Consider the following 26877-nt stretch of genomic DNA (forward strand, 5'->3'; position numbering starts at 1 on the left):
GAGCGAGTGTTTAATGAGGACGGAGGTTCAGTTTGAGAGGACGCACAAGTTACGAAGATGAATGGGGTTGATGGTCGTGCAACGGGGTGTGAATGGACTTAATGCTGCTGACCTGGACAATTAAAATGGTTCGTTTTATGTTACGGGCATTTTGCCACACTTTAAAAAAATACAAACAAAATTCCATCCTGGACAGAGTATCACCTGAGGACACAAGAGATCCTTCAAACTCCAGGCCAGAGCGTGGGCCAAACCCTGCTCAACGACTTTCCCTGAGAGCTAAGAATGGTTTTTGTAAAACCATTGATGTTTTTAAATTGATATGCGTAATTAGTGGGATGACAGGAAATGCCGACTTTGAACCCCAACTGAGCCCTAAATGTTATCTGCCTGATCAAGACTTCCCCTGCTTTCTCATGAGTAGACCTAACTTACAAAAAGCTGTGCTCAGTTATTATCATTATATGAGTTTCACCAATAAAAAAAAAAAATCTGTGGGAACGTTTTCTCCCTTGTTATATTAAATGTCATGGGCTTCCCAGGTGGCGCTAGTGGTAAAGAGCCTGCAGGTTCGATCCCTGGGTCCAGAAGATCCCCTGGAGTAGGAAATGGCTACCCACTCCACTATTCTTGCCTGGGAAATCCCATAGACAGAGGAGCCTGGTGGGTTACAGTCTATGGGGTTGCAAAGAGTCAGATACGACTGAACACCATCTATCTATACTGTCAACATAATTTCCTCAATTTTGCCTAAAATGTTTCCTATGTGGCCCTTTCTAGAATAAGATACTGGAGGAATTCCCTGGCAGTCCAGTGGTTAGGACTCTGTGACCTCACCGCTGAGGGCCTGGGTTTGATACCTGGTCTGGGAACTAAGATCCCATAGGCTGCATGGCAAGGCTAAAACAATAAAAATAAACTTAAAAAAATTTTTTAAATAGAATACATTGCTGGGCTGAGGTGAGAGGAAGGGCTCTGCCTTGGTAGTTTTTACTCCTAAACTCTCCCAGATTCAATTCAAAGTTCTAGAAGCTGGAGCTAGGAGAAAGCCCTCAGCTATAACAGGAAAGGTGTGTGAGTGACTCAGTGAAGACACTGGGCTTCTAGAAGTGGGTGCAAACTAGACCGCACCTCCCCCGTCCCGCCGTCTCCGCACCACTCACCCATGCCTCGGAGCTCCACTGCCGGGCGGCACAGCTGGAGAGCTTCCCGGACCAGGCTGACCTCAGGGCAGTCCATGTATGGGGCGCACAGGTCAAAGTCTTCCAGCAGGCCCTCGATGCCCCCAGAGAGGCCCCGGCAGCAAATCCAGGTCATGCTGCCTGTGGGCAGAAGGGGGCGCTGTGGGGAGCCTGCAGCTTCTTTCAGCGCATCGTGGGAGGTGGCTTCTCAGCTCCTCCTTTCTCTGAGGTTCTCACTCGCAGCCTCACTGACATTCGGGGCTGGGTCGTATTCCGTGGTGGGGCCATTAGGTAGGGTGGACGAGCAGTGTCCCTGGTCTCCACCCACTAGATGCTAGGGACGCCTCCCAAGTGATGACCGTTGGAAAGATGCATATTGTCAAGTGTCCCTTAGGAAGCAGAGTCATCCCTGGTTGAGAATGATAGGAATGGATGGATGGATGAGAATGAATGAAGAGATGGATGGATGGATGGGGAGAGAGAGAAAGAGAGGGATAGATAGATAGAAAGATGGATGGACGGATAGACAATGGACAGACAGATAGACAGACATAGATGGTAGATGGTCGGGTAGATCCCCTGGAGTAGGAAATGGCAACCTGCTCCAGTATTCCTGCCTGAAAAATTCCATGAACAGAGGAGCCTGTCGGGCTATATAGTCCATGGGGCTGCAAAGAGTCTGACAGACACACCTGAGCAGCTGAGCGTGCACACACACACACACACACACACACACGGTAGATTGATAGGCAAATAGGTGGATGGATGGATAGATAGATATAAAGATGATAGATATAATGGTAGAGAGAGAGAAATTTAGGTAGGTTGGTAGGTAGATAGTTATGATAGATATTGGATAGATAAATATAAAGATGATAGATACAGATGGTAGAAGGAGATATATATGTTAGATGAGATTTTATGTTTATATATATATATATATATATAGAGAGAGAGAGAGAGATGATAGATATGGCAGATTATAGATAGATGCAGATAGATAGGCAGAGAAGGCAATGGCAACCCACTCCAGTGTTCTTGCCTGGAAAATCCCAGGGACGGAGGAGCCTGGTGGGCTGCTGTCTTTGGGGTCACACAGAGTCGGACACAACTGAAGCGACTTAGCAGCAGCAGCAGCAGATAGATAGGCGGTAGATAGATACTAGATAGACAGCCGTATATGGTAGATGAATAGAGATGGTAGGTGATAGATTGACAGGTAGACAGGGTCTCTCTCATTCTAAGGCAGTTTCTCATCCTCTATACTATCAGCTAGCCCTAGATGCCAGCTGCAACCAAAGTATCTGCAGACATCACCTAGGGTCCCTTGGTGGGTGTGTATGTCGGGGCGGTGATGGTGCAGAACCGCCCCTGGTGAGAACTAGTGCCTTAAAAAGTGCCAGAGATTTTAACCTTCACCCTTCCACCTTGTCAGGCTCCAGAAAGTGGGAGCACCAGACGGTCAGGGACCCACGCAAGCCCCTCCGAGACCTTACCCAGAACCTCCTGCTTCAGCTCCTCGATACGGCCGGCATGGAGCAAGTGGTAGGGTAACTCCTTCAGCTTCCTCAGGTTTGCAACCGTGTCGGAGAACCACAGGGGCTGAGGGGCCACCTGCAGAGGAGGAGAGAGCTGGCAGCCAGGCCACTAAGACACAATCTCATTCATTCACTCCACAAACATGGGCCAGGCCAGGTACCAGGTGATGCTGGAGGGACAGTGACACGATTTCAGATGGGGACACCCACACATACCCACACACAGGACATACCCACACACAGGCTGGGATAGGCGGGGTCTGGGGCTCCGGGAATCCAAGGGGCATTGAAACTGGGTCTCACAGGGTAAGTAGGAGCCTGTCTGGCAAAATACATTGGAAATGATGGCATTTCAGAGCAAGGGAGCATCATGTGCCCAGTGGTGGGAGAGAGCAGGATCAGAGTTTGGGAAGGCTGAATTATAAGACAGAGTGAAGGATCATGGTTGGGATGAGACTAGGGAGGATGTCGATAGTAGATAACAAAAGCACCAAACATCAGGCTGGGGAGATTGGACTGGAGACAGAGGGCGCTGGGGAGCCATGGGAGATATTAGAGGAGAGACATGATCAGATTGGATGGTCAGGGGCATTGCTGGGGAAGAGGGACTGGAGTGGGGGGTCCTGAGGCTGTGAAACCAGGAAGAGGGGCAAGCCACATCCTAAAGAGATGAGGCTGAGCCTGCAGGAGTTCTGGGTGCACAGCAGAGCGTCTATGAGAAACCAGAGAGAGGAAAGAATCAGGCCTGGCCCTGCCTCTGGCCTCCCTGTCCAGGAGGGAAAACGCAAAAGAGAAATCAAACTATAATAAAAGACTCAAAAGTGTATTCCCTAGCTGTAGTCACTGTGCTATGTTTAGGGCAAATGTTAACAATAGGGAAGTCTAAAAGAAGTGTCCACGGGAACTCTTACACTCATGGCAACTAGTCTGTGACTCTAAAATGATCTTGAAACTAAAAGCTTCTTTTAAAAAGTCTGAGCTCTGGACTTCCCTGGTGATCCAGTGGTTAAGAATCTGCCTGCCCATTCAGAGAACATGGGTTCAATCCCTGGTCCGTGAAGATTCCACGTGCAGAGGAGCAGCTAAGCTCGAGTGCTGCCACTACTGAAGCCCATACGCCTAAAGCCCATGATCCTCAACTAGAGAAAGACCGCTTGCAGCAACGAAGACTCAGCACAGACAAGAATAAAATAAATACACAGTCTGAGTTCTGACTCGGAGAGAAGGGCACATGGAGTAAAGAACAAGTAGTCAAGGGAATTCCCTGGCAGTCCACTGCAGGGACATGGGTTTGATCCTTGGTTTGGAAACTAGATCCCATAAGCTGCGTGGCATGGCAAAAAAAAGAAAAAGAACAAATAAGCAAAAGGAAGGAAATTAGGGAAGACTTACTGAAGGAGAGGCATTTGAGCTGGGCCTCGAGGTATTTGAAAGGCAAAAAAAAAAAGGAGGTGGCAACTTGTAAGCTAAGGACCCAAGTCTTAGAGCTCCTGAGTACAAAAGAAAGACGGAGGAAATACGTGAATAGTGACTGGAAGTCTGGGAGCAGCTCTTCAGAGCAGGGACTTGTGGGTTTAGCTTTTATTTTACTGTTTGATCCTCTCTGTGTTCTCCAACAATTACACACTACTCTCCTAGGTGGGAAGCGAAATGAGTGTTATTTTTAAAATGAGTAACACTTTGGGAGAACCAATGATTGAAAATTGAATTGTATCAGGGGATTCACAAGGAAAACATCAACACCCCCACCACTCACACACACACACACACACACACACACACACACAAAACAAGGAGGAAACTTGTGTGTTTCAGGATGAATCAGAGCATAAGGAATTAAAATTCTGGGATGCCATGACTTTGGAGATAAGCTTTTAATGTTGTGATTTTGTTTTCTCATCCTGAAAGTTAGTGGAGCATCAATTCCTCATCTGCTGCTCCCCACCCTTCAAATAATGTTTGGGGACTTTCTGTCCTTTGTGAGCAAAGAAGGAAAGGAGGCAGAGTGTGTCTGGGTTGGAAATAGGGAATGGAAGGGGGCACGTGGCTCCAGCCTTGCGGGCACAGAAGTGCGGAGGCTGAGAGTGGGGAACAGGGGCCCCCGGACACCTCACCTTGCGGTCCAGGTTCAGGGGTTTTCCCACGAGTGGCAGGGTGATGAGTTTCTTGATGCCCTGGCTCCAGGCCCCTGAGAAGAAGTCGGCCAAGACTCCATGACTCTTGGCTTTCTCAGGCCCAGACAGGTAGAGCTCTCTGACCACCTCGGTCAGCTGTCTGCAGAGAGAAGACATGGGCTGATGGGCCTGGGGCACAGGCTGGGCTCAGAGGTGGTGACTGGCCACCACTTCAGGAAGTGGTTCCCAAGTGCCAGTCCATCCTAAACTCCTTCTAGATGCTTCCTGGCTCAGCTGGCTGCCTGCACTACTTGGTACCTACCATTTAGCTCTAAATCAGCCCATCTTACCTTTTTCCTTAAGTAATTTTACTTTAAAAAGGAATATTTGATAAACAAAAAGACCTACTGTATAGCACAGGGAATTGTATCTTATAATAATCTATAATGGAAAAGAATCTGAAAAAGAATATATATAAAAATATACTGATATATATAAATATATATTAATATATAAGACAAAATATATAAGTATAAATAATATATAAGATAATTTATATACAAAAAACTTATATAATATAATAATATATAAGATAATGTATATATAAGTACTAATTTGTATATAAAACATATATAATATATATGTTTTTATATATGTTATTTATATATAACATATGTGTGTGTATATATATATAACATATATAATATATGTATATATCTGAATCACTTTGCTGTTTTCTTGAAACTAACACAAAACTGAATTAACTATGGTGGTGGTTTAGTTGCTAAGTCATGTCTGACTCTTGGGAACCCATGGACTATAACCTTCCAGATTCTGTCCATGGGATTTCCAATTTAAAATCGGAGAATTTGGGTTCCTCAATAATTAAACATAAAACAAGTTACTGTATGATCCAGAAATTTCACTCCAGACTATATACCCCCCAAAGAATGGAAAAGCAGGCGTTCAAATAAAAACTTGTGCATGCCTATTCACAGCAGCTCTAGTCACAGTCACCAAAAGGTGGAAACAGCCACGTGTTCGTCAACGAATGAGCGAATAAACAGAATGTGATCCATGCCTGCAGGGGAATATCATTCAACCATAACAATGAATGAAGCGCTAACACGTGCTGTGACACAGACAGACCATGAAAATGTCACGCTGAGTAAGATAAGCCAGACGCAATAGACCACACTGCGTGCGATCACGTCCATATGAAATGTCCAGCACAGGCAAATCCGTACACAGAAAGCAGGCTCAGGGTTGCTAGGCACTGGGGGAGCAGGGACTGGGGAGTGGCTGCTAATGGGGATGGGGTACCTTTTAGGGCAGTGGGAATGTTCTGGAAGTAGAGGTGATAGTTGTACAACATGTGAATATGCCAAATGCCACTCAACTGTTCTGCTTTCAAATGATGAATTTCGTGTGAATTTCTCCTCACTTTAAAGAAGCAGTTCATTGTGGGAGCTCCCTGGTAGTCCAATGGTTAGGACTCTGCCATTTCACTGCCGAGGGCTCGAATTCAATTCCTGGTCAGGGAGCTAGGAGCCCACAAGACGTGTGGTGTGACTAATAATGATAACAAACAAGTTAGCTGTGTTAGAGCTCGTGGTGGGGAGACCCTTGCTTGCTGTGCTAAGTGGACTTGATTCCCTGGGAATGGGGAGTGAAGAAGGATCTGGAACGAAGAGGAACCCGATCAGGGAGTCCTTGCTCTTGGCGTCCCACCCAGACAGTGTCACCAACCTGCTCGACTCACCTGTGAGCAATGGCCAGAAGGGTGAAGCCGTCCACGGGCCGCCTGGCCAAGCAGTTACCCAGATCTCGACGAAGCCTCACCCACAGCAGGGGTGGGAAGCGCAGAAGCTCTTTGCTGGGTGGGGTCCAGTCTTGGTACACGCTCTGCAGGACCTCATCATCCAAGGACAGAACATCCTTTAACTCCGCCTCTGAGAGCCCATGCCTGTGGAAAGGACGGACGGGCGTGGGGGCACACCTGTGTCTCCTGCACTTGGAGAAGGCAGAAGCTGAGCGAGGGACAGATGTGACCAGCTCTATGGCATCCTGCCCATCACTGAAGGGTTCACCATGGAGATCAGCGTTTGGACAGAGCCCACGGTTAGCTGGTACTCATACCTGGTTCCAGCTGTACCCATCAAGTAAGACATTTCCTGATCTTTCTTTCCTTCTCACACCTACAGAACCCTGAACCATCCCTCCCCCAATCTCAGATGAGTCGAGTAGCACAGGAAGAGAAGTAACTTGTGAAAATAATGCATAAACCACCCCATGTGTTCTTGCCTGAAAAAGGAAGTGGCTTTAAACACGATGAGCATCGGACTGGAATGGACTTCATAATACCTGCAAGCATTTGCCTGGAAAAACTAAGGGACTTGTCCACAAATTTCCTCTGGGTTGGAGAACAAGCAGAGTTCATTTCAAAGCAGATGAGAGAGAGAGGCTGGCTTCTGCTTACAAAGAATACAAACACCTTGTGTGTGTGCGTTTAATTCCCTGATATTGATTAGTCTTCATTTTGCTGGAAATGCTTCCCACATTCTTTACACATACAGAATGCCTGCTCACTTGGAATTTTCTGTTGTCCAACGAGGTAGATGTTAACATCAGTATTCTCTGAGATCTCTTCCACTGAGTTCATCTCATCTTTGACAGTCACAGCTATGTCAATGGTGGTGTTCTCCACAATTTCCCCACTGGAGTAGCCAGGCCATCTCCCTAATCTTCTTTTCTCCTCTTGACAGGTCTTTCCAAACCAATATTCCTGGGAGCCACAACACGAGGGTTTACATGGGGTGGTCCAGTGTTTCCTCAAACATTTACTCTTTCAAAATAGAATCTTCTGGGATTTCCCTGGCAGTCCAGTAGTTAAGACTCTACTTCCAATGCAGGGGGCACAGCTTTGATCCCTGGTGGGGAATTAAGATGCCACCTACCTCGAAAGTGAAAGTGAAAGTCGCTCAGTCGTGTCCGACTCTTTGCGACCCCATGGACAATACATATAGTCTGTGGAATTCTCCAGGCCAGAATACTGGAATGGGTAGCCTTCCTCTTCTCCAGGGGATCTTCCCGACCCAGGGATCGAACCCAGGCCTCCCTCATTGCAGGTGGATTCTTTACCAGCTGAGCCACAAGGGAAGCCCAAGAATACTGGAGTGGGTAGCCTATCCCTTCTCCAGGGGATCTTCCCAACCCAGGAATTGAACTAGGGTCTCCCGTATTGCAGGCAGATTCTTTACCCACTGAGCTATGAGGGAAGCCACATACCTCGAGGTGCAGCCATAAGGAAAAAAAAGAATAAAATCTTCTTTCTCAATCTTCAGTATACTCTCGAAACAAACCAGGCTTCAGTTCAGTTCAGTTGCTCAGTCATGTCCGACTCTTTGCAACCCCATGAATCACAGCATGCCAGGCCTCCCTGTCCATCACCAACTCCCGGAGTTCACTCAGACTCACGTCCATCGAGTCAGTGATGCCATCCAGCCATCTCATCCTCTGTCGTCCCCTTCTCCTCCTGCCCCCAATCCCTCCCAGAATCAGAGTCTTTTCCAATGAGTCAACTTTTCGCATGAGGTGGCCAAAGTACTGGAGTTTCAGCTTTAGCATCATTCCTTCCAAAGAAATCCCAGGGCTGATCTCCTTCAGAATGGACTGGTTGGATCTCCTTGCAGTCCAAGGGACTCTCAAGAGTCTTCTCCAACACCACAGTTCAAAAGCATCAATTCTTCGATGCTCAGCCTTCTTCACAGTCCAACTCTCACATCCATACATGACCATAGGAAAAACCATAGCCTTGACTAGATGAACCTTCGTTGGCAAAATAATGTCTCTGCTTTTGAATATGCTATCTAGGTTGGTCATAACTTTCCTTCCGAGGAGTGTCTTTTAATTTCATGGCTGCAGTCACCATCTGCAGTGATTTTGGAGCCCCCCAAAATAAAGTCTGACAGTGTTTCCACTGTTTCCCCATCTATTTCCCATGAAGTGATGGGACCGGATGCCATGATCTTCATTTTCTGAATGTTGAGCTTTAAGCCAACTTTTTCACTCTCCACTTTGACTTTCATCTAGAGGCTTTTTAGTTCCTCTTCACTTTCTGCCATAAGGGTGGTGTCATCTGCATATCTGAGGTGATTGATATTTCTCCCAGCAATCTTGATTCCAGCTTGTGTTTCTTCCAGCCCAGCGTTTCTCATGATGTACTCTGCAGGCTTAGATTCTCTCTTTGCGGTTTTGGGCACAATGAATGACTTGTCCACCAGATCAAAAAAATGGGACATCCTAAGAGGCTTTCACCCTGGATATCCAAGGGAAGCACAGCCCCACACTTCTCTGGCATCACACCCTTGCACCGGGCCCTCTTGGTAGGGACCAGGCCAGTGCATTCATTCTCAGAGAAGCAGAGGGCTGCATTCTGGAAGGCCACTGACATCAGTAAAGCATGGGTACTTTTGCTTAACCCCTGTTCATGGAGTGTTATGTCTGTGCTGCCCCCTGGAGGACAGAGAGCTCGGGGCCCACAAAGCTGATCTTCCAGTGCAGAGAGCCACATAGAAAATAACCGGGAAAAAAGAAACAGCAACACCAGTTGCTAGGAAGAAGATAAGCCAACTCACAGGAAGGAGAGAGACAAGGTAAGTGGCAGGGAGAGATGGTTCTCGGAGCATGTGAGTCCCTCTGATAAGGTGCCCTCGAGAGCTGGAATTGTGCAGGAGGGGGCCTTCTTCTGTTTGTCAGATGGGGAAACTGAGGTTTGCATATTCATGGTCCTGGATGGCCAGGGGGAGAGGAATTCAATTCCATCCCTGCTCTTGAAGATGTTGTGTCTCATCGAGTCTAGAGCCACGATGTCCAGTATAGTTGTCACCAGCCACACACAGTCATTGAAAGGTAAAAATTAATGAAGTTTAAAATCCGGTTTCTGGGATGGATAAGCTGGCTTTCAAGTGTCTATTTGCCACACGTGGCTCATGGTTACCATGGTGGACAATGAGATATAGAGCGTTGCCCTCATTGCCAATATTCTACCAGATGGTGCTAGAGATATGCGCTGGGGGGTGTGCCTAAGGTCACAACTGAACCACTAGGTTAAGAGCCCTTCTCCATCCCCAGAGACAACCCTGTGACAATGTGGACCCAAAGCAGGCACCTCACCTGCCCCCCAACATGGGACCTGCCTTTCCTGCACTGCAGACAAGCTCTGTGTGTGAGGTCACACCACTCTGCATTTGGTGCTGGCTGAGGGACCTTGGCCAGGTGATGTCTATTTGCAAGTATAGTCTCATTCTTTCTTTCAGCAGCCCTATACAACAGACACTCAGCTACCCACTCTGTACAGAGGGTGTTTGAAAAGGCCACAATGCATGCCTAACAGAGTTTCTCAGCCTCCCACCGTGATGCTAAGGGTCAGATCATCTAGGATGCTAGTGGAATTCCTAGCCTCCAACCACTAGGTGTCAGCAGCATGATAGACAGATGAGAGATGATGTGACGTGCTGTGTTGTCACTTCAGGCGTGTCTGACTCTTTGTGACCCCATGGATTGTAGCCCACCAGGTTCCTCTGTCCATGGCATTCTCCAGGCAAGAATACTAGAGTGGGTTGCCACTCCCTTCTCCAAGGGATCTTCCCAACCCAGAGATTAAACCCTCATCTCTTATATCTGCTGCATGGCCAGGAGCGTTCTTTACCGCTAGAGCCGCCTGGGAAGCCCTGACAGATGATAGATAGATATGTATTGTTGTAGTTGTTCAGTCACTAAGTCGTCTAACTCTTTGCAACTCTTTGCAGGCCTGTGGACTGCAGCATGCCAGGCCTCCCTGTCCCTAACCATCTCCTGAAGTTCACCCAAGTCCATGTCCATTGAACTGGTGATGCGACATAGACAGATACATAGACAGGCAGAAGGAAAGGGAGATAACCTAGACAAATGCATGGAGACGGAAAGCAGATTCATGGCTGCCGGGGACTGGGAGAGGAGGAGGAGGAGTGACTGCCGACAGGGACAGGGCCTCCCTTGCAGGGTGAGGACCCATTCCTCACGGTTAGTGGTAGCACAACCCTGCGAATGTACTGAATGCCGCCAAACCAGACACTTCAAAAGAGTGCACTTTATGATGTGAATGATACTAGGTTGAAAAGTGTTCCTCAAAATTCATGCCCATGGGGACCCTGTGCATAGGACCTTATTTGAAACCAGTCTTTGGGGAAGTGGTCAAGATGAGGTCCCACTGAGACGGGCTGGGACCTGGGACTTGGGGGCCCTTTGCTGTGGTGCTTGCACCTGGACAAACGTCTCCTCGAACAACAGAATACAAACAAACTATGAAGAACTGAAAATAGCTTCATGCATGCACCACTGGGGAAATTATGGATAAGACAGAAAAAGACCAAAAACCCAACTGCCACTTCTGAAGAGCTGGGAGCAAAAGCAGGGTGTTTCACACCACCAAAGGGGTGGACAAACCACCTAAGCTACCCCTCCAGCCTGACACCTACCTTCACCCAAATAAGGAACCAGCTCACTGGGAGCAGGCAGCAAGGGAGCTTGTCATTTGTACTCCCTCCCCACTGCTGCAGCAATGCATGCATGCTAAATTGCTCTTTGCAACCCCATGGACAATAACCCACCAGGCTCTTCTGTCCATGGGATTTCCCAGGCAAGAATACTGGAATGGATTGTCATGCCCTCCTCCAGGGGATCTTTCTGACCCAGGGATCGAACCCAGAGTCTCTTGCCTCTCCTGCATTGGCAGGCAAGTTCTTTACTACCAGTGCCACCTAGAAAGCCTGTGCTCACAGCAGAAGTACCAGTAAATCCTTGCCTGGATTTCTTGTCTGGCCTCTGATCAATTTCTATTGATTGAGAAGGCCAAGAACCCTGGTCAGTAACAATACCGGATAGGAGTAGACCCTAATCCAATGAGTGATGTCCTTCCAAGAAAGAGGGAAATTCAGAGAGACACACAGGGAGGAGACCACAAGATGACAGAGGTGGAGACTGGAGTGATGCTTCTACAAGCCAAGGAACGTTGAGCATGGCCAGCAATACCAGAAATGAAGGAGAATGCCTAGAACAGACTCTCCTTCAGAGCCTCCAGGAGTGTGGCTCTGCTGACGCCTCGATTCCGACTCTGGCCCCCAGAACTACTTCCATCGCTCTAAGGCACCCAGGTTGTGATTTGTTATGGCAGCCCTTGGAGAAGAACGCACGCATACTATCTCAGTTCAAAACAGAGTGAACCCAGCAGAGACTCACCGGGAAGACACAATGTAGCCCAGCACGCGGGCCACCAGGAGCCGCCCGTGTGTCTGCTCCAGGCGGGCACACAGCTGTTGCATCGCCTCCTTAGCAGTGGAGGCCAGCGGGGCTGGCACAGTGAAGGAGGCCCACTTGCGGGCCTCCTCGAAAGCCAACCTCAGCCGCCCTGGGTGTCCACACTCTGGGAGGCTGGCCCAGAGCATGTCCCTCTGCACCTGACTCAGTGTCCTCCTCGAGGCAGACAGCAGGAGCTGGATCATCTCTTGCCCTTGGTTTCCGGAGAGGGGTTTCACCTCCCAGTAAGCCTCTCGGTCCGTGAGCATCTGCTGAATGGTGTCTAAAACCCCCCGCTGTCCAGAGCAGGCCGAGACGATGAGGTGGACCCTTGGAGGACATTTGGGAGGCAGCCAGGGGATCCTCCTAGCACAGTGGACAGAGTCCACCTCATCCACCGAATCCAGCAGGATCACGAGGGACTCAAAGTTTCGGCTGGAGATGGTGTGGAGGAGGATGTGGAAAAACTGGACCAGCCTGGTGTGGGCCTCTAGGACCTGGGCAGGGGGCAGGGGCAGCCCGTAGGCCAGGCACACCTGGAAGCAGATGCTCTGGAGCAGGCCTCGGGCCTCAGAGCTCATCTGTGACGTCCCCAGAAGCCGCAGAATGGTCACTGTCTTGCGGCCGAGCAGCCCCGACATTTGCTCAGCCAGCTTGCACATCAGAGCCGTCTTTCCAATCCCTGGGGGTCCAAAAAGCACCAGGGGTGGGTGGGGGTGGCCATCACTCTGTCGCAGTCGCTGCCCCAGCTGGGTCAGGAGCTCCTGGCGCCCACAGAAGGTCCGGTTGACCTCGGCACTGAGTCCCAGGTGGTGGCGGATCTCCTGGTAGAGCCATGCCAACTCCTGCCTGCCTGCCTCCAGCTCCCGGAGGCACTCAAGAACCTGATGGTTGGCCCTGGCCACAAACTGCTCCCCCAGCTCCTTCAGGTATCGGGCATGAGCCTTGTTTTTGGGGTTCACCAGGTCTCGGCTCCACGCTAGGTGGTGGGCCTTGAGAACTCCAGGCTGCCGGTCAGCGATGCGCCCCTTGAGGTTGCTGAGAAGGTTCTGGGCATCCGTGTCCAGGCAACCATCTGCAAGACGGTCCACCATTCTGAGGGCACAGTCTTCCAGGATGTGTTTATTGAGGTCTTGGATCTCTCTCAGGAAGACTGTTGCCCCGTGATCCCCAACCGCTGAGCTCAGCAAGGCCCGTTCTATTTCCCACTCAATGACTGCAAAAGTAGAAGAGAGTGCGGTCAGCATTATGTCATCAGCTGGCTCAAATGGGGACACTTGGGAGACACATTCCAGGAATGAGAACACTGGAATTCAGGCTTAACGTGGGCCAGAGTTACTTGGCATAACTATAGACAACATCCGAAATAATGGGCTCCAGTGTGTTCCAACAAAACTTTTTCATAAAAACAAGCAGTGGGCCAGGTTTGCCTTGAGGCCACAGTTTGCCAGAGTCACTTGGGGGCTCACAAAAACCTACATGGCTGGACCCTGCCTCCAGGAGTTCTGATTCTGCATGTCGGGGTAGGGCCTATGGTTTGAATTTCCAACAAGCTCCCAGGTGATGCTGAGGCTGGGGTTCAGAGGCCACACCAAGAGTGGCATTGAGTTAGCCACTACTCGAGAAGAGCTGACTCATTGGAAAAGACTCTGATGCTGGGAAAAACTGAAGGCAAAAATGGGGCAGCACAGGATGAGATGGTTAGATAGCATCACCAACTCCAGGGACATGGGTTTGAGCAAACTCTGTGAGATACTGAAGGACAGAGGAGCCAACATGCTGCAGCCCATGGGACTGCAAATAGTCAGACATGACTTAGCAACTGAACAACAACAACAAAATCAAAGATACCTTGGTGTAGGCAACACACAGATTGTGTGAAGCAGTGTGTATGTGAAGCAGTCTCATCATAAAACAATACCATCAAACTCAAAATAGTTAAATATGGAGTTTATACAGCTCTTAGGTATGGCCCCCAAAGAACTGAAAACAAAAGCTCAAACACTTGTATGCAGGAATTGTTCATTTCAAAAAGGTTAATGTCATGCCATGTGAAAGCAGCCATAGATAACTTACAAACTAATGTGCTTGAGTGTGTTCCAATAAAACTTTATTTATAAAAACAAGCAGTGGGCTGGGTTTGGGCCTTGGACCATGGTTTGCTGACTCCTGTCCCAGAGCATGCAGCAGCTGCCCTGAGGACCTGTATCTTCTAGAGCCAAGAGCCCACATTGACTTCTCCTTGGAGGCCTTTGTTTTGAAATAGCAATCAGGTTTGAGTTATTTTTGAAGCTGCTCTGGGCTCATCAGAGGCTCCCAGATCTCTGCAGATGAGTGAGTCAGGACCTTGGAGACAGGACTCAGTCTCAGAGCCAAAGACAAGAGCCACTCAAAAGTCCTCCTTGGTCTGACCCCACAACCCCTTTAGCCTCATGAATGGAGATCAGAGATGAAGGCAACTCGCAGTCCTTAAATGGGATGCTTCTTGGACACATTTTGGCATGAACCAATCCAAGACTATCTGTCTGCCAGCAATAGGCTGTGTGACCTTGGGAAAAATCACTGCACCTCTCTGAGTCTCTGTTTCCTCCCTTTAACAAGAGTACTAATCCCAAAATTGAAAGGGCTGCTATGGGGATTTTCTATGAAATAATGCTTGTGAAAAGCTGAGCATATTATGCTGAAGGAACAAAAGGTTTCGGTCTGCGATTTTATCTTCTGTGACATGGTCGAAATAAAAGAAATGAGATGGAGTTGGGTTAGGGCCTGCCAAGGCTGGGGTTTGTGGGGAGGGGTGAGTGTAGCTCTAAATGGCAGTGGGAGGGACCCTGTGGTCAGGGAACAGTCCTTGTGTATCAACCATGGTGGTTACTTGAAGCTATACAGGTGATAAAATTGCAGAGAAAGAAAAGGCTCATACACACACATGCACAAATGGTTTCTGTTACTCTCTCTGTATTCTAACAATGTCCACTTCCTGGTTATAATATTGTACCCTAGTTATGCAAGATGTTACCTTTGGGGAAATCTGGGTAAAGGATACATGAAACCTCTTCCTCTTTTTTTTTTTTCCAGTTTCCTATGAAACTCTATTTCAAGATAAAAAAAAAATTTTTTAAGAAAGTTTAGCAAGGTGCCTGAAAAATAATATGGTCTAAAGATACACGCCTCTGACCTCCACACCCATTTGTGCTTTCTGCTGCTGCTGCTGCTGCTAAGTCACTTCAGTTGTGTCCGACTCTGTGCGACCCCATAGACAGCAGCCCATCAGGCTCCCCCATCCCTGGGATTCTCAGGCAAGAACACTGGAGTGGGTTGCCATTTCCTTCTCCAATGCATGAAAGTGAAAAGTGAAAGTGAAGTCGCTCAGTCGTGTCCGACTCTGTGTGACCCCATGGACTGCAGCCTACCAGGCTCCTCTGTCCATGGGATTTTCCAGGCAAGAGTACTGGAGTGGGGTGCCACTGCCTTATCCCTGCTGATGTCTAGGAATTTCTATTTGTTCTTTCAAAAGGGGCTTACTAGTGGGTGAGGTTTGACATGATTGCTTAGTGATCTTATTGTTGAATAAGATCACGGCCGAGACAGGACCTTTCAGATCTCCATAACGACTCCCCTAGGTACTACTTCTGACTAGTTCCATTTTGGGAGAAGGCAGTGGCACCCCACTCCACTACTCTTGCCTGGAGAATCCCATGGATGGAGGAGCCTGGTGGGCTGCAGTCCATGGGGTCGATAGGAGCCGGACATGACTGAGCAACTTCACTTTAACTTTTTACTTTCATGGATTGGAGAAGGAAATGGCAACCCACTCCAGTGTTCTTGCCTGGAGAATCCCAGGGACGGGGAAGCCTGGTGGGCTGTCCTCTATGGGGTCGCACAGAGTCAGACACGACTGAAGCGACTTAGCAGCAGCAGCAGCAGCAGTTCCATTTTACAGATGAAGAAAGAGAGGCTGCAAGCCTGCCAGAGGTCATGCGCTGGAAAGGGGCAGGGCTGAGATGCTAATCTGGGCCCATCCCAAAGTACAGACCCCAGATGCTGAGTATGACCTCAGGGTCAGATTTCTCTCTGAGAACAATTGGCACACTTGGCTCTGTGTCGTAGAGCAAGCTGTTGTCGGGAGCCGAGTTAGGCATTACTGACAAAATGGAGGCATGGCCCTAAACCCCCTCCCTTTGTTCCGTAGGCACGGACCCGGAATGAAGGAGTTAGGCTTTGTGATTCTGACTTGTTTTTTCCTTTCCTCGGCTGAGTTGACTGAAGAGAATATTAAGGTGCTTATTGTTTTTGAGAGGAGCATAAGAAGGCATAAAGCCTTCTGCAGCTGTGCTCAAAGAATAATTCATAAAGTTAATCACTGACATTTGTTCAAGGACTTTTACAAAAAAGTGTTCCAGGGTGAGCACACAGGCCACAGCTTGAGACCATGGGAGGGATTGCTATCTGAAGCCCATTTGTGAGGAAAGTGTTATGGCAAAGGAGTTTGGTGAATTTAGGGCTTGAGTGAGTGAAGTTGCTCAGTCGTGTCCGACTCTTAGCAACCCTATAGACTGTAGCCTACCAGGCTCCTCCATCCGTGGGATTTTCCAGGCAAGAGTACTGGAGTGGGGTGCCATTTCCTTCTCCAGAGGAGAAGGAATCCCAGAGGATCTTCCCGACCCAGGGATTGAACCCGGGTCTCCCGCATTGTAGGCAGATGCTTTACCGTCGGAGCCACCAGGAATTTAGGGCTTAGGAATAATTAAAATAGTTAGAAGCTAAAGATTTAAGGGATGCTGTAATGTTAGCATATTCTACTATAGTTTATAGAGATTAGGGACTTTAGAGATATTATTAGCTAGAAGCCCTTTCTAAGAAATAGTGAGCTTAGGATACTAGGGGTAAACAGGACTTAGAAAGATAAGAATTAAACTGAGGGATGTGGTATGCAGCCCAGACATTAGCATGAGCTACAGGGTATTCACAAGGACACATGAGAAAAAGTAGATAAGAGAATCGCTGAGGAAGGAACCCCTTTTGAGGGGCAACAATGATTTTTGGAGAAAAATAAATCTGGGTCAATGGGAACTAAAAATATCAAACCTCTAACCTAATGCTTTTGTAAAAGTATAAAAGAGAATCATAAGCTTGAAATAAACAGGCAGTCCAAGAAAAATGAGAGGCTGCCTCAGTTTCTCGCCAACACCGCTCACCCCTTTAGGTTGAATCCCTGGCTGCTGGAGCTGGACTCCGGCAAGCTATAGTGACAGGGTAAGTGCTCAACAAACAGTGGACTCAACATTGTTAGACACACAAACGGTGTATCCAAAACTGGTCCGTCATGACTAGTCTTAACCAGTCAAGGTTAGCCCCACCTGTGATGCCAGGTGGGCCTCAGGTGCTCCTGATATGATGGGATGGGGAGGGAATTTCAGCTCTGTGGTCTTCCTCCCCCTCACCTATGCTGCTGTTGCTGCTGCTAAGTCGCTTCAGCTGTGTCCGACTCTGTGAGGCCCCATAGATGGCAGCCCACCAGGCTCCCCCGTCCCTGGGATTCTCCAGGCAAGAACACTGGAGTGGGTTGCCATTTCCTTCTCCAATGCATGAAAGTGAAAAGTGAAAGTGAAGTCGCTCGGTCGTGTCCAACTCTTAGCAACCCCATGGACTGCAGCCTACCAGGCTCCTCCGTCCATGGGATTTTCCAGGCAAGAGTACTGGAGTGGGGTGCCATTGCCTTCTCTGCCCCCTCACCTATAATCCCAGTCAAATCATGAGAAAGCACCAAGCAAGCCCAGACTGAGGGACATTCTATAAAAGACCTGGCCAGTACTCCTCAAAACAGTCATGAAAACCTGTTGCAGACCAGAGTAGCCTCAGGAGACAAAGGATGAAATGCAAGTGTGGAATCCTGGGACAGAAAGACATTGATGGGAGAACTGTAGAAATCCAAATGAAGTCTGGAGTCTAGTTACTAGTCATGTACAGATAGTAAATATTGATGTTCATTTCTGAGTTCCAGTAAATGTACCTCGATCATACTTACTCTTATATGAGTAAGAGAAATCTACACTATCTTTGTATCTTTATAACGTTGTAACTTTTTTGTTAATCTAAAATTATCCTCAAATAAAATTTTTAAAAATGGATTATCTCCTTACTAGAATTACTATATATACAGTAAATAGCAGTCAATATATTTTAATAAAATACTATTAGTATAAATTACTACATTCAATACCTTTTAATAAATCAATATATGTAATATGTTGATCAAATGAATTTATATATTTTATAGTGTGGGTAATATAAATCCATATATTTAATATTTTATAACATAAATTCATATATTTAATAGTATGGATAACATGAATTCATATAGTTAATAGTTTGGATAATATAAATTCATATATTTAATAATGTGAGGGCTTCCCTGGTGACTTGGTGGTAAAGAATCTGTCTGCCACTGTAGGCGATACGGGTTAGATCCCTGATCCGGGCAGATCCCAGACGCCAGAGCAACTAAGCTGGTGCCCCACACCTATTGAATCTGTGCTCTAGAGCCCGGAAAACGCACCTACTGAGTGCACACTGCAATTACTGAGGCTCTCGTGCCCTAGAGCCTCTGCTTTGCAACAAGAGAAGCCACCGTAATGAGAAGCTGGTGCACCGCGACTGAGGAGCGGCCCCCACTCCCTGCAACTGGAGAAAGCCCGCGCAGCGAGGAAGAAGGCTCCACACGGCCAAAATAACAAATAAAATTATATAAAAAATAAGGTGGGTGATGTAAACTGTCATACTAATAAGGCGTAAACTGACATTGCTGCTGCTGCTGCTGTCACTTCAGTCGTGTCCGAGTCTGTGTGTTACTTACTAATCCATAAATAATAAGAACCTTTTTCCTACTGAAAGAACCTATTTCTTTCCTGAGTCAGCAAGCAATGGGGCAATGGCTTGATCTCACTGCCTTTTTAGAAACACCTTTCTGCTAGCCCGGTGTGGAGGACGGAAGGGGCAGAGGACGAGGCTCGAGGTGAGAGGTGAGGGAGCAGGTGATGAACTCAGCACAGAGGGGAAACTCTTCTCCCCTCCTTGGGCAACAGAGACTCCTTCTTCCTTCGCTTCAGTTTTCAGAGGCAGGTGCATTGATGGAGGACGATTTCCTCAGTAGAAGCCGGCTCTCAGCTAGCCCGGGGTGACCCACTCTTCCGGTTTTCCCAGAACTGTCCTGGGTTTGGCCCTAAGAACCCTGAATCCTGGGAGGGTCTCGGTCCCAGGTGTATGGGGATGGTGGTCATCCTAGGACAAGTCCCCCAGAGCCAGGAGCCTGCCTGAGAGAAGGGAAGGAGCCCGAAGAGAAGAACCCTAAGATGCTGAAATTAACCAGGATGTGACTACACTCTCTTGGATCAGAAGAATAATCTTTCTCAGAACTGGGCCTCCGGGAGCTAGGTTGGTTTAGCATTTATAGAAATGCAGGCGGTGGTGTTTGGATAAAGCGTGACGTGTATTTTGAACCCCTGGGCATTTCCCAGGGACCCCTAGGGGAGTCTTGGCAGCCTCACCTGACCGGTGGTAGCGGTACCACCGCTCCTGGCTGATGAGCCCCAGCCTGCGGGCCTCCTGGGCTCCGGAGCGCAGTGCAGAGAGCAGGGTGGCCTCTTCAGGCCCAGAGGCCTCCCCAGTGCCCAGGGCCTGCAGCAGGTAGGCGGGGGGCACCGCGTTCTCGTCTCTCCAGAAGCATCGTGCCACCAGCTCCAGGTCGCGGGGCCTGGCGGTCAGCTGAGCCTTCAGCGCCTCCCACTCCTTTTCCTCAATCCGCGTGGGGACGGGGCAGGGGCCGTACTGGTCACCCACGAGGGCCTGGAGGAGAGAGAGTTGGAGAGGGGTGGTATTGGGCTCAAGTCTCGGCTCAGGCACTTAGCTCAGTGACCCTGGGTGAGGCATGCCGAGCCCTTAAAATGAGCCTGGTGGTTGTTCCACAGAGATAATTAGATTAATGTAAGCAGATCGGTTAGGGGTCCCCAGAGTAAGGGAACCAGTAATGGCTTTCTTGACATAAGAGAAACCATTTTGGCCTGAGCCATTTTGTGATTGAAGCCTGGCCTCAATGCTTGCCCTTGAACACATCTAAGTAATTAATTATCTTAAGGGAAGTGAGACAATGCAGGAATAAAGGAAAAGCAGTCAAGAAACAGTCGAATAGTCCAGTTGTTAGGGGGAACCACTGACTAAAGCCACCCACCCTAGCCAGGCCCAGTAGTGACCACCTGCATGAGTTATCTTAAACAGGGGGTCCTGGTAAGGGATGCAGAATCCCCTGAGGAGGGAAATGTCAAAAGGTGGTTCAGCGGTAAAGAACCTGCCTGCAATACAACAGATGCAATTCCATCCCTGGTTGCGGAAGATCCCCTGGAGAAGGGGAAGGCCACCCACTCCAGTATTCTTGCCTGGAGAATCCCATGGACACAGGAGCCTGGAGGGCTACAGTCCATGGTGTCGCAAAAACGTCAGACGTGACTTAGCAACGAAACAATACAGAAAGAGACTCTAGTTCAGATATCCTACCAGCCTTCCAGGATCCTTCTTGCTGGGATCCATCTTGGCTGATGTGGTGCATGCACCATCAGGAAGGACCCGGAGTCAGAGTAACTGGCCAGAGACAACCCAGCAACCAAGCCAATTACCGTAATACTGGGGGCTGGGAGCCACGTGGCAGAGGAGTTCTCCTGGGTTCCCTTATACTACTGCTCTCTGCCCAGGCATACTTTCCCAATAAAGTCTCTCGCTTTGTCAACATGTATGTCTCCTCGGACAATTCATTTCTAAGTGTTGGACAGGAGCCTGCTCTTGGGTCCTGGAAAGTGTTCCCCTTCTTGCAACACAGTGATAAAACAGACTCCTTGTTAAACTTCAAAGGATATAGATATAATACGTCTTTGAGTTCTGCAGGAACTAAGACTCCTGCCCAGGTGGAATATAGGATGATGGTGTAGACCCTCCTGACTTCAATCAACCAAAGCTTGGATGCTGTGAACCTTTGTCCCAATTCTAGGCTGAATTCACCTCTGCTCAAATCACTTCATGAATATGCATGCCCCCTTGGCTTAAAATTTTCTCAGTTTTGCTGTTCAGGGAGACACTGCTTTGGAAAAAGTCTCTGGTGTTTTCCTGACTTGTTGCAAGTGATAAGTCCTTCCAGGCTTCCCTGGTGGCTCAGTGGTAAAAAATCCGCCTGGCAATGCAGGAGACATGGGTTCGATCCCTGGTTTGAGAAGATTCCACATGCCTCCGGGCAACTAAGCCTGCGCACTGCAACTACCGAGCCCACGTGTTGCAACTGCTGAAACCCTCGTGCCCTGGAGACCCAGCTCTGTGATAAGAGAAGCCACTGCAATGAGAAGCTGGTGAGTAGCTTCTCAGAGAGTAGCCCCTGCTCGCTGCAACTAGAGAAAGCCCACGTGCAGCAACAAAGACCCAGAGCAACCAAAACTAAACTAATTAAAATTTTTTAAAAAAGAGTTGATCTGGAAAGGGAGATGGTGAGATCCCCATGCAGAATATCTTCCCCGAATATATATATTGAGCCAAACCCATGACAGCTGCTCAGCAGACAGCAGTGACCGAGACAGTGCTGGGCCCTGCCTTCCTGGACCTTGGAGTCTTAACAGGAGAAACAGGCTTCAGTCTGAGAATTGCACCAGTGTCAGTATTTCAGCTGCTCATCGTCCTAAGAGGAAAAGGCAAATTAGGTCACACGAGGGCCGTGGAGTCAGAGAAATTCCCCTGAGGGAGTGAGGATCAAGCTAAAGAATAAGACAGGAGAAGGAATGCCCCTGGCAGAGGGCTTGCAGGGGGAACGGTACATGCAAAGGCCCTGGGATATACTGTGCGGGAAAGACAGGGTCTACAGAACCAACAGGGAAGGGGCAGTAAAGGGGGATAAGGCCATCCCCTGGGATGATTTTGCAGGGCTTGCAGAGCCCCTAAGATTTGGGTCTTATTGCAAGAATATAGGAGGCCCTCTTTCCACCTTCAGCATGCATGAAGAAAGTGCAAACTGGAATTCAAGAGAATTAGGCTGGAGAAGGCCTAGGACAGTGGACCCAAAGTCTTGAATTTCTTCACTATGTAAAATGGAAGCAATCAACCCTCCCTTCTTCATTGGGACATACCAGAATATTCCAGGGGGTGTGTACCTGGGAAACCTGAATGACTTGAATCTGTGATGATGGTGTAATGGAGAGGACCCTAGGGGACAGACCCCTGCCCCATATCCTCACCTTTAGCTCCGCCCTGAAATACATAGAAAACAGTATCTGATGCACATTTCCTGAGTTGTCTTGCAAAAAAAGAAAGTGTGAGTCGCTCAGCTGTGTCCAGCTCTTTGCAACCCTATGGACTGTAGCCCACCAGGCTCCTCTGTTCATGGGATTCTCCAGGCAAGAATACTGGAGTGGGTTGCCATTCCTTTCTCCAGGGGATCTTCCCAACTCAGGGACTAAACCCAAGTCTCCTGCATTCCAGGTGGATTCTTAACTGTATAAGCCACCAGGAAAGCCCAGTGTGAAAACCCTCACCAAATGGAAGAAGTTCACTTTGTGACGATCATGAACACATAGCCCCCAGACCTATGGCACCTAAGGACTGGTAACGTTAACCCCTGTGATACCACCCTGTTACCTCATCATCAACCAATCAGAGAATTGTGTGAGTTGATCCCATACCCTGCAACTCTACTCCCTCACCTGGCCTTTAAAAATGCTTTCCTAAAAGTCATCTGGGAGTTCAGGGGTTTTGAGCACTAGCTGCCCTGGACTCCTTGCTTGGCACCTGCAGTCAATGCTGTGCCTTCCTTCATGACAACTCAATGTTGGTAGATTGGTTTTATTCTGCATGGGCTTGCGGATCCAAGTTTGGTTTGGTAACAACGAGGTGTTGAAGAGGATTCCACTCTCCAACTGCCTTTCTTGAAGGCAGAGCCTTGGACAAGCAAGAGGAGTTGGAAAAGATGCAGCCAGCCAACCACAAACCAGAGCTCTCAGGAAGGAGACAGAAGACACAAGATGCTCCTGTCTGTGGGACCAGAGCAACAGGAATGGGAGGAGCTTGAAAGAAGCTCAAGTTGCCACCACCAGGAGCAACTCTCTGGAGATGCTGGAGCTGCAGGTGGCCCGAGAGACCCAGAGCTTCTAGAAGGAAGAGCCATGGGGAGCTGTCCCCTGCCGCACTGCCTAATGACTTATTTACCAGAGAGATGCCTCTCCAAGGGCCTCCACTGCATCTCTGAGTTTGGTGGAAAGCCCCCTAAACCAGAGCCACTGAAGGAGAATGAAGCCGTGACTCTCAAGAGTTAGAGGGGAGACACCTGTTTCAGGAGGAACACAGGAAGTGGCTAAAGGTCAGCTTGCCGCCCAAGGAACCCTTCCGGAAGGATTTGTGAGGTCCCTGGGCCTTTCAGGCCTGGGGGAAGCTCCGAGATCACCCTCCCTCCCATCCACCATCCCCCATGCCACCTGGAAGCTGCGTTGCGCTTTTGGCTGCCTGCAATTTCGGTTGCAAAATGAAAGTCCTCCTGGAGTTCCTTTTCTCCCCATCTCCCTTTTTTTCTTTACGAAACTTTTGCCTTTTCTTTTTTTCTTTGAAACGCAACAAAATGATCAATCATCAGTCTCAATCATCAGCAAAAGCAGAAAACTGGGCGGGGGGGAATCGCAAAGGAGATACGTAAATCAGAGGATTTTGCTGTTGTTGCTTAATCACTCAGTTGTGTCCGATTCCTTGTGACCCCATGGACTGTAGCCCTCCAGGCTTCTCTGTCCGTGGGATTTCCCAGGCAAGCATACTGGAGTGGGTTGCCATTTCCTTCTCCAGGGGATCTTCCAAACTTATGGATTAAACTCACATCTCTTGCATTGGCAGGCAGATTCTTTACCACTGAGTCACAAGGGAAGCAACTCAGAGGGTAGAGCCTTTAAAATATTAGACTGTACTTAAAACAATAATGATTAAAATAGGGAGCCATACTCAATACTTGGCAACAAATTTTTAAGGGACAAGAATCTGAAAAAGTTTAAACATATATATGCATTTGTACTCAGTTGCTTCAGTCGTGTCTGACTCTTTTCGACTCTTTGAAGTACACCTGCCAAGCTCCTCTGTCCGTGGGATATTTCAGGCAAGAATAGTGGAATGAGTTACCACTTCTTCAAGGCTCCAGGGAATCTTCCCCACCCAGGGATCAAACCTATGCCTCCTGTGTCTCCTGCATTGCAGATGAATTCTTTACCTGCTGAGCCGTTATGGATGTATGTAACGGAATCACTTAGCTGTACACTTGAAACCAACACAAGTTGAACATCAGCTATAAAATAAAAATAATAAAGAATTCAATAAAAAATAAAGACATGAAATCAAGTGATTCAAACCTCCAGTTATAAGATAAGTAAGTCCTGGGGACGTAGTGTACAGCATGGTGACTGCAGTTAACACCGCTGTAGGGCATATTTGAAAATTGCTAAGAAAGTAAACCCTAGACATTCTCATCACTAGGAAAACCATTTCCCTTTTTCATATCTATATAAGCAGCTGGGTGTCAACTAATATTATTTAATAATCATTTCACGATACATGTAAATCAAGTCATTATGTTGTATACTTTAAACCCATACAGTGCTGGATGTCAGTTACAGCTCAACAAAGCAGGGAAGAAAGAAAAATTGATGTCAACCTACAAAGAAAAGTATAGGAGGAAAGCATGAAAACACAGTGGTAAGTGTACAGATAAAACTTAATACATAGTAAAGCTTTTCACATCTGTCACCCAGATCTTAGTTTTTGTTTTTTTTAAGGAGATGTAATCTCTAAAGGAGATCAGTCCTGGGTGTTCTTTGGAAGGACTGATGTTGAAGCTGAAACTCCAATACTTTGGCCACCTCACGCGAAGAGTTGACTCACTGGAAAAGACTCTGATGCTGGGAGGGATTGGGGGCAGGAGGAGAAGGGGACGACAGAGGATGAGGTGGCTGGATGGCATCACTGACTCGATGGACGTGAGTTTGAGTGAACTCCGGGAGTTGGTAATGGACAGGGAGGCCTGGCGTGCTGCAATTCATGGGGTCGCAAAGAGTCGGACATGACTGAGCGACTGAACTGAACTGAACTGATCTCTAAAGCAGCACTAGAACTTTCAGCAACCCTGGAAGTGTTCATACCCATGCTGTTCAACACGGTGGCCACTTGACACATGCGGCCACTGAGCCGCTGGAATGCGGCTGGTGCAACCGAGGAACTGAAGTTTTAATTCTGCCTGATATTAATCAATTTAAATCACCACATGTGGTTCGTGGCTACTACACTGGGCAGTGGGCTTCCCAGGTGGCATTAGTGGTAAAGAACCTGCCGGCCAAGGCAGGAGACGTAAAAGACATGGATTCGATCCCTAGGTCGGGAAGATCCCCTGGAGAGGGCGGGCACAGCAATCCACTCCAGTATTCTTGCCTGGAGAGTCCCATGGACAGAGGAGCCTGGTGGGCTACAATCCATAGGGTTGCAAAGAGTCGAACATCACTGAAGCGACTTAGCATGCATGCATGCACACTGACTGGGCAGGGCAATTTTAAGTCCAAATGGGCTTCATTTATTTGTCTTTGTTTCTCTAGAAAACAGCTTTTATAAACCTTCTTTTACCTTTTACTTGCTATATGCTTGTCTCCAGAAGTTTTTTTGGGGAGCTGCTCAAAGCTTGTTTTTGATTAAGATGTATTGGGCAAAGATACTTTCTTGACTTTTTCTCTCTTTACTTTCTAGGACAGGTTTAAGCAAACTTTCCATCAAGGGCCAAATAAAGGCTTGTGCCAATAAAGGTTTGTTTACAAAAACAAGTAGAAGGCCGGATTTGCCCCATGGGCTGTGGTTTGCTGATCCCTGCTCTAGGATTTACGAGCCAAAATTCTCTAGTTCTTGGTATATTTGAAACTTGGTGATGTAATAAATCAAAGTTTTGGAATATCATATGCTGATTATAACATAAACCTTTAATTGTGAGCTGGAGATTGTTCTGGTATCAGAGAAAGTTTAGTTGGGGAGGAGAGAAGACCCTGGTTAGTCTTGCCTAGGATCAGAAGTTAGCTCCTGAGGCATGCTCAAAAAAGGGACACAGAGATTGCTCCCAATAACACAGGGCACATGGGAGAAAAAAATTTGCATACCCTGTAGATTTTCACCTTCTCTATGGTTTTCTAGGATCTAAAAGTCCCCCAAACAAAGCTCATGATGTGGGAAAGCTCAGAGCAAATTCTAAGATGCCTTTGGGCTTCAGCACTCTGTTCTGCCACTCACCTGCTGCTTCCACTTGACTGCTACTGTCTGGATTCTGGCTAGCTCTCCAGAAAAATGGGTGCTGTGATCAATTAGCAATGTCTGCCATGGGCAGGCTATGAAGATTGAGCATGACAGCAGACATGCCACCCACTTCCCTCCATTGACGGGTTTGGTCTAGAAACAGGGCCATATCCTGGGGCTAGAATGAGAAGTAAGAGTTCATCTGTCCCTCCCAAGAGACTCACAACAAAAGCTGGCCCTATGGATGTTTTCCGACACCGGTCAAGCTCCTCCAAGCAGAGTTCTGTGGTCATGTGGTTAGTGGCCTCAGTGTTCCGAATACCCCACCTCAGGTCAACCACCTGGAAATGACAAGCATGGGTTTGTCAGGAAAGTGGCAGGATGGGT

General features: G+C 48.0%; 1 protein-coding gene across 2 annotated transcripts in view; it reads right to left on the reverse strand.

Annotated features, from left to right (window-relative positions):
* The window catches only part of NWD1 (NACHT and WD repeat domain containing 1), an 82222-nt gene that overhangs the window by 45530 nt on the left and 9815 nt on the right, over window positions 1–26877 (reverse strand). For both annotated transcript variants that reach the window (XM_086408607.1, XM_086408608.1), the window contains 7 exons: window positions 26715–26831; window positions 19713–20010; window positions 12112–13384; window positions 6596–6799; window positions 4834–4993; window positions 2678–2795; window positions 1164–1322 (listed from right to left, as the gene is read on the reverse strand). In XM_086408607.1, the coding sequence (XP_086264733.1) occupies window positions 1164–1322; window positions 2678–2795; window positions 4834–4993; window positions 6596–6799; window positions 12112–13384; window positions 19713–20010; window positions 26715–26831 (2329 nt within the window). The remainder of the gene's footprint in view (window positions 1–1163; window positions 1323–2677; window positions 2796–4833; window positions 4994–6595; window positions 6800–12111; window positions 13385–19712; window positions 20011–26714; window positions 26832–26877) is intronic.

The sequence above is a fragment of the Bos grunniens genome, chromosome 7, assembly GCF_055505025.1.
Source record: "Bos grunniens cultivar Pamir isolate PY7600 chromosome 7, Bosgru_T2T1.0, whole genome shotgun sequence".
NCBI classification, from domain to species: domain Eukaryota; kingdom Metazoa; phylum Chordata; class Mammalia; order Artiodactyla; family Bovidae; genus Bos; species Bos grunniens.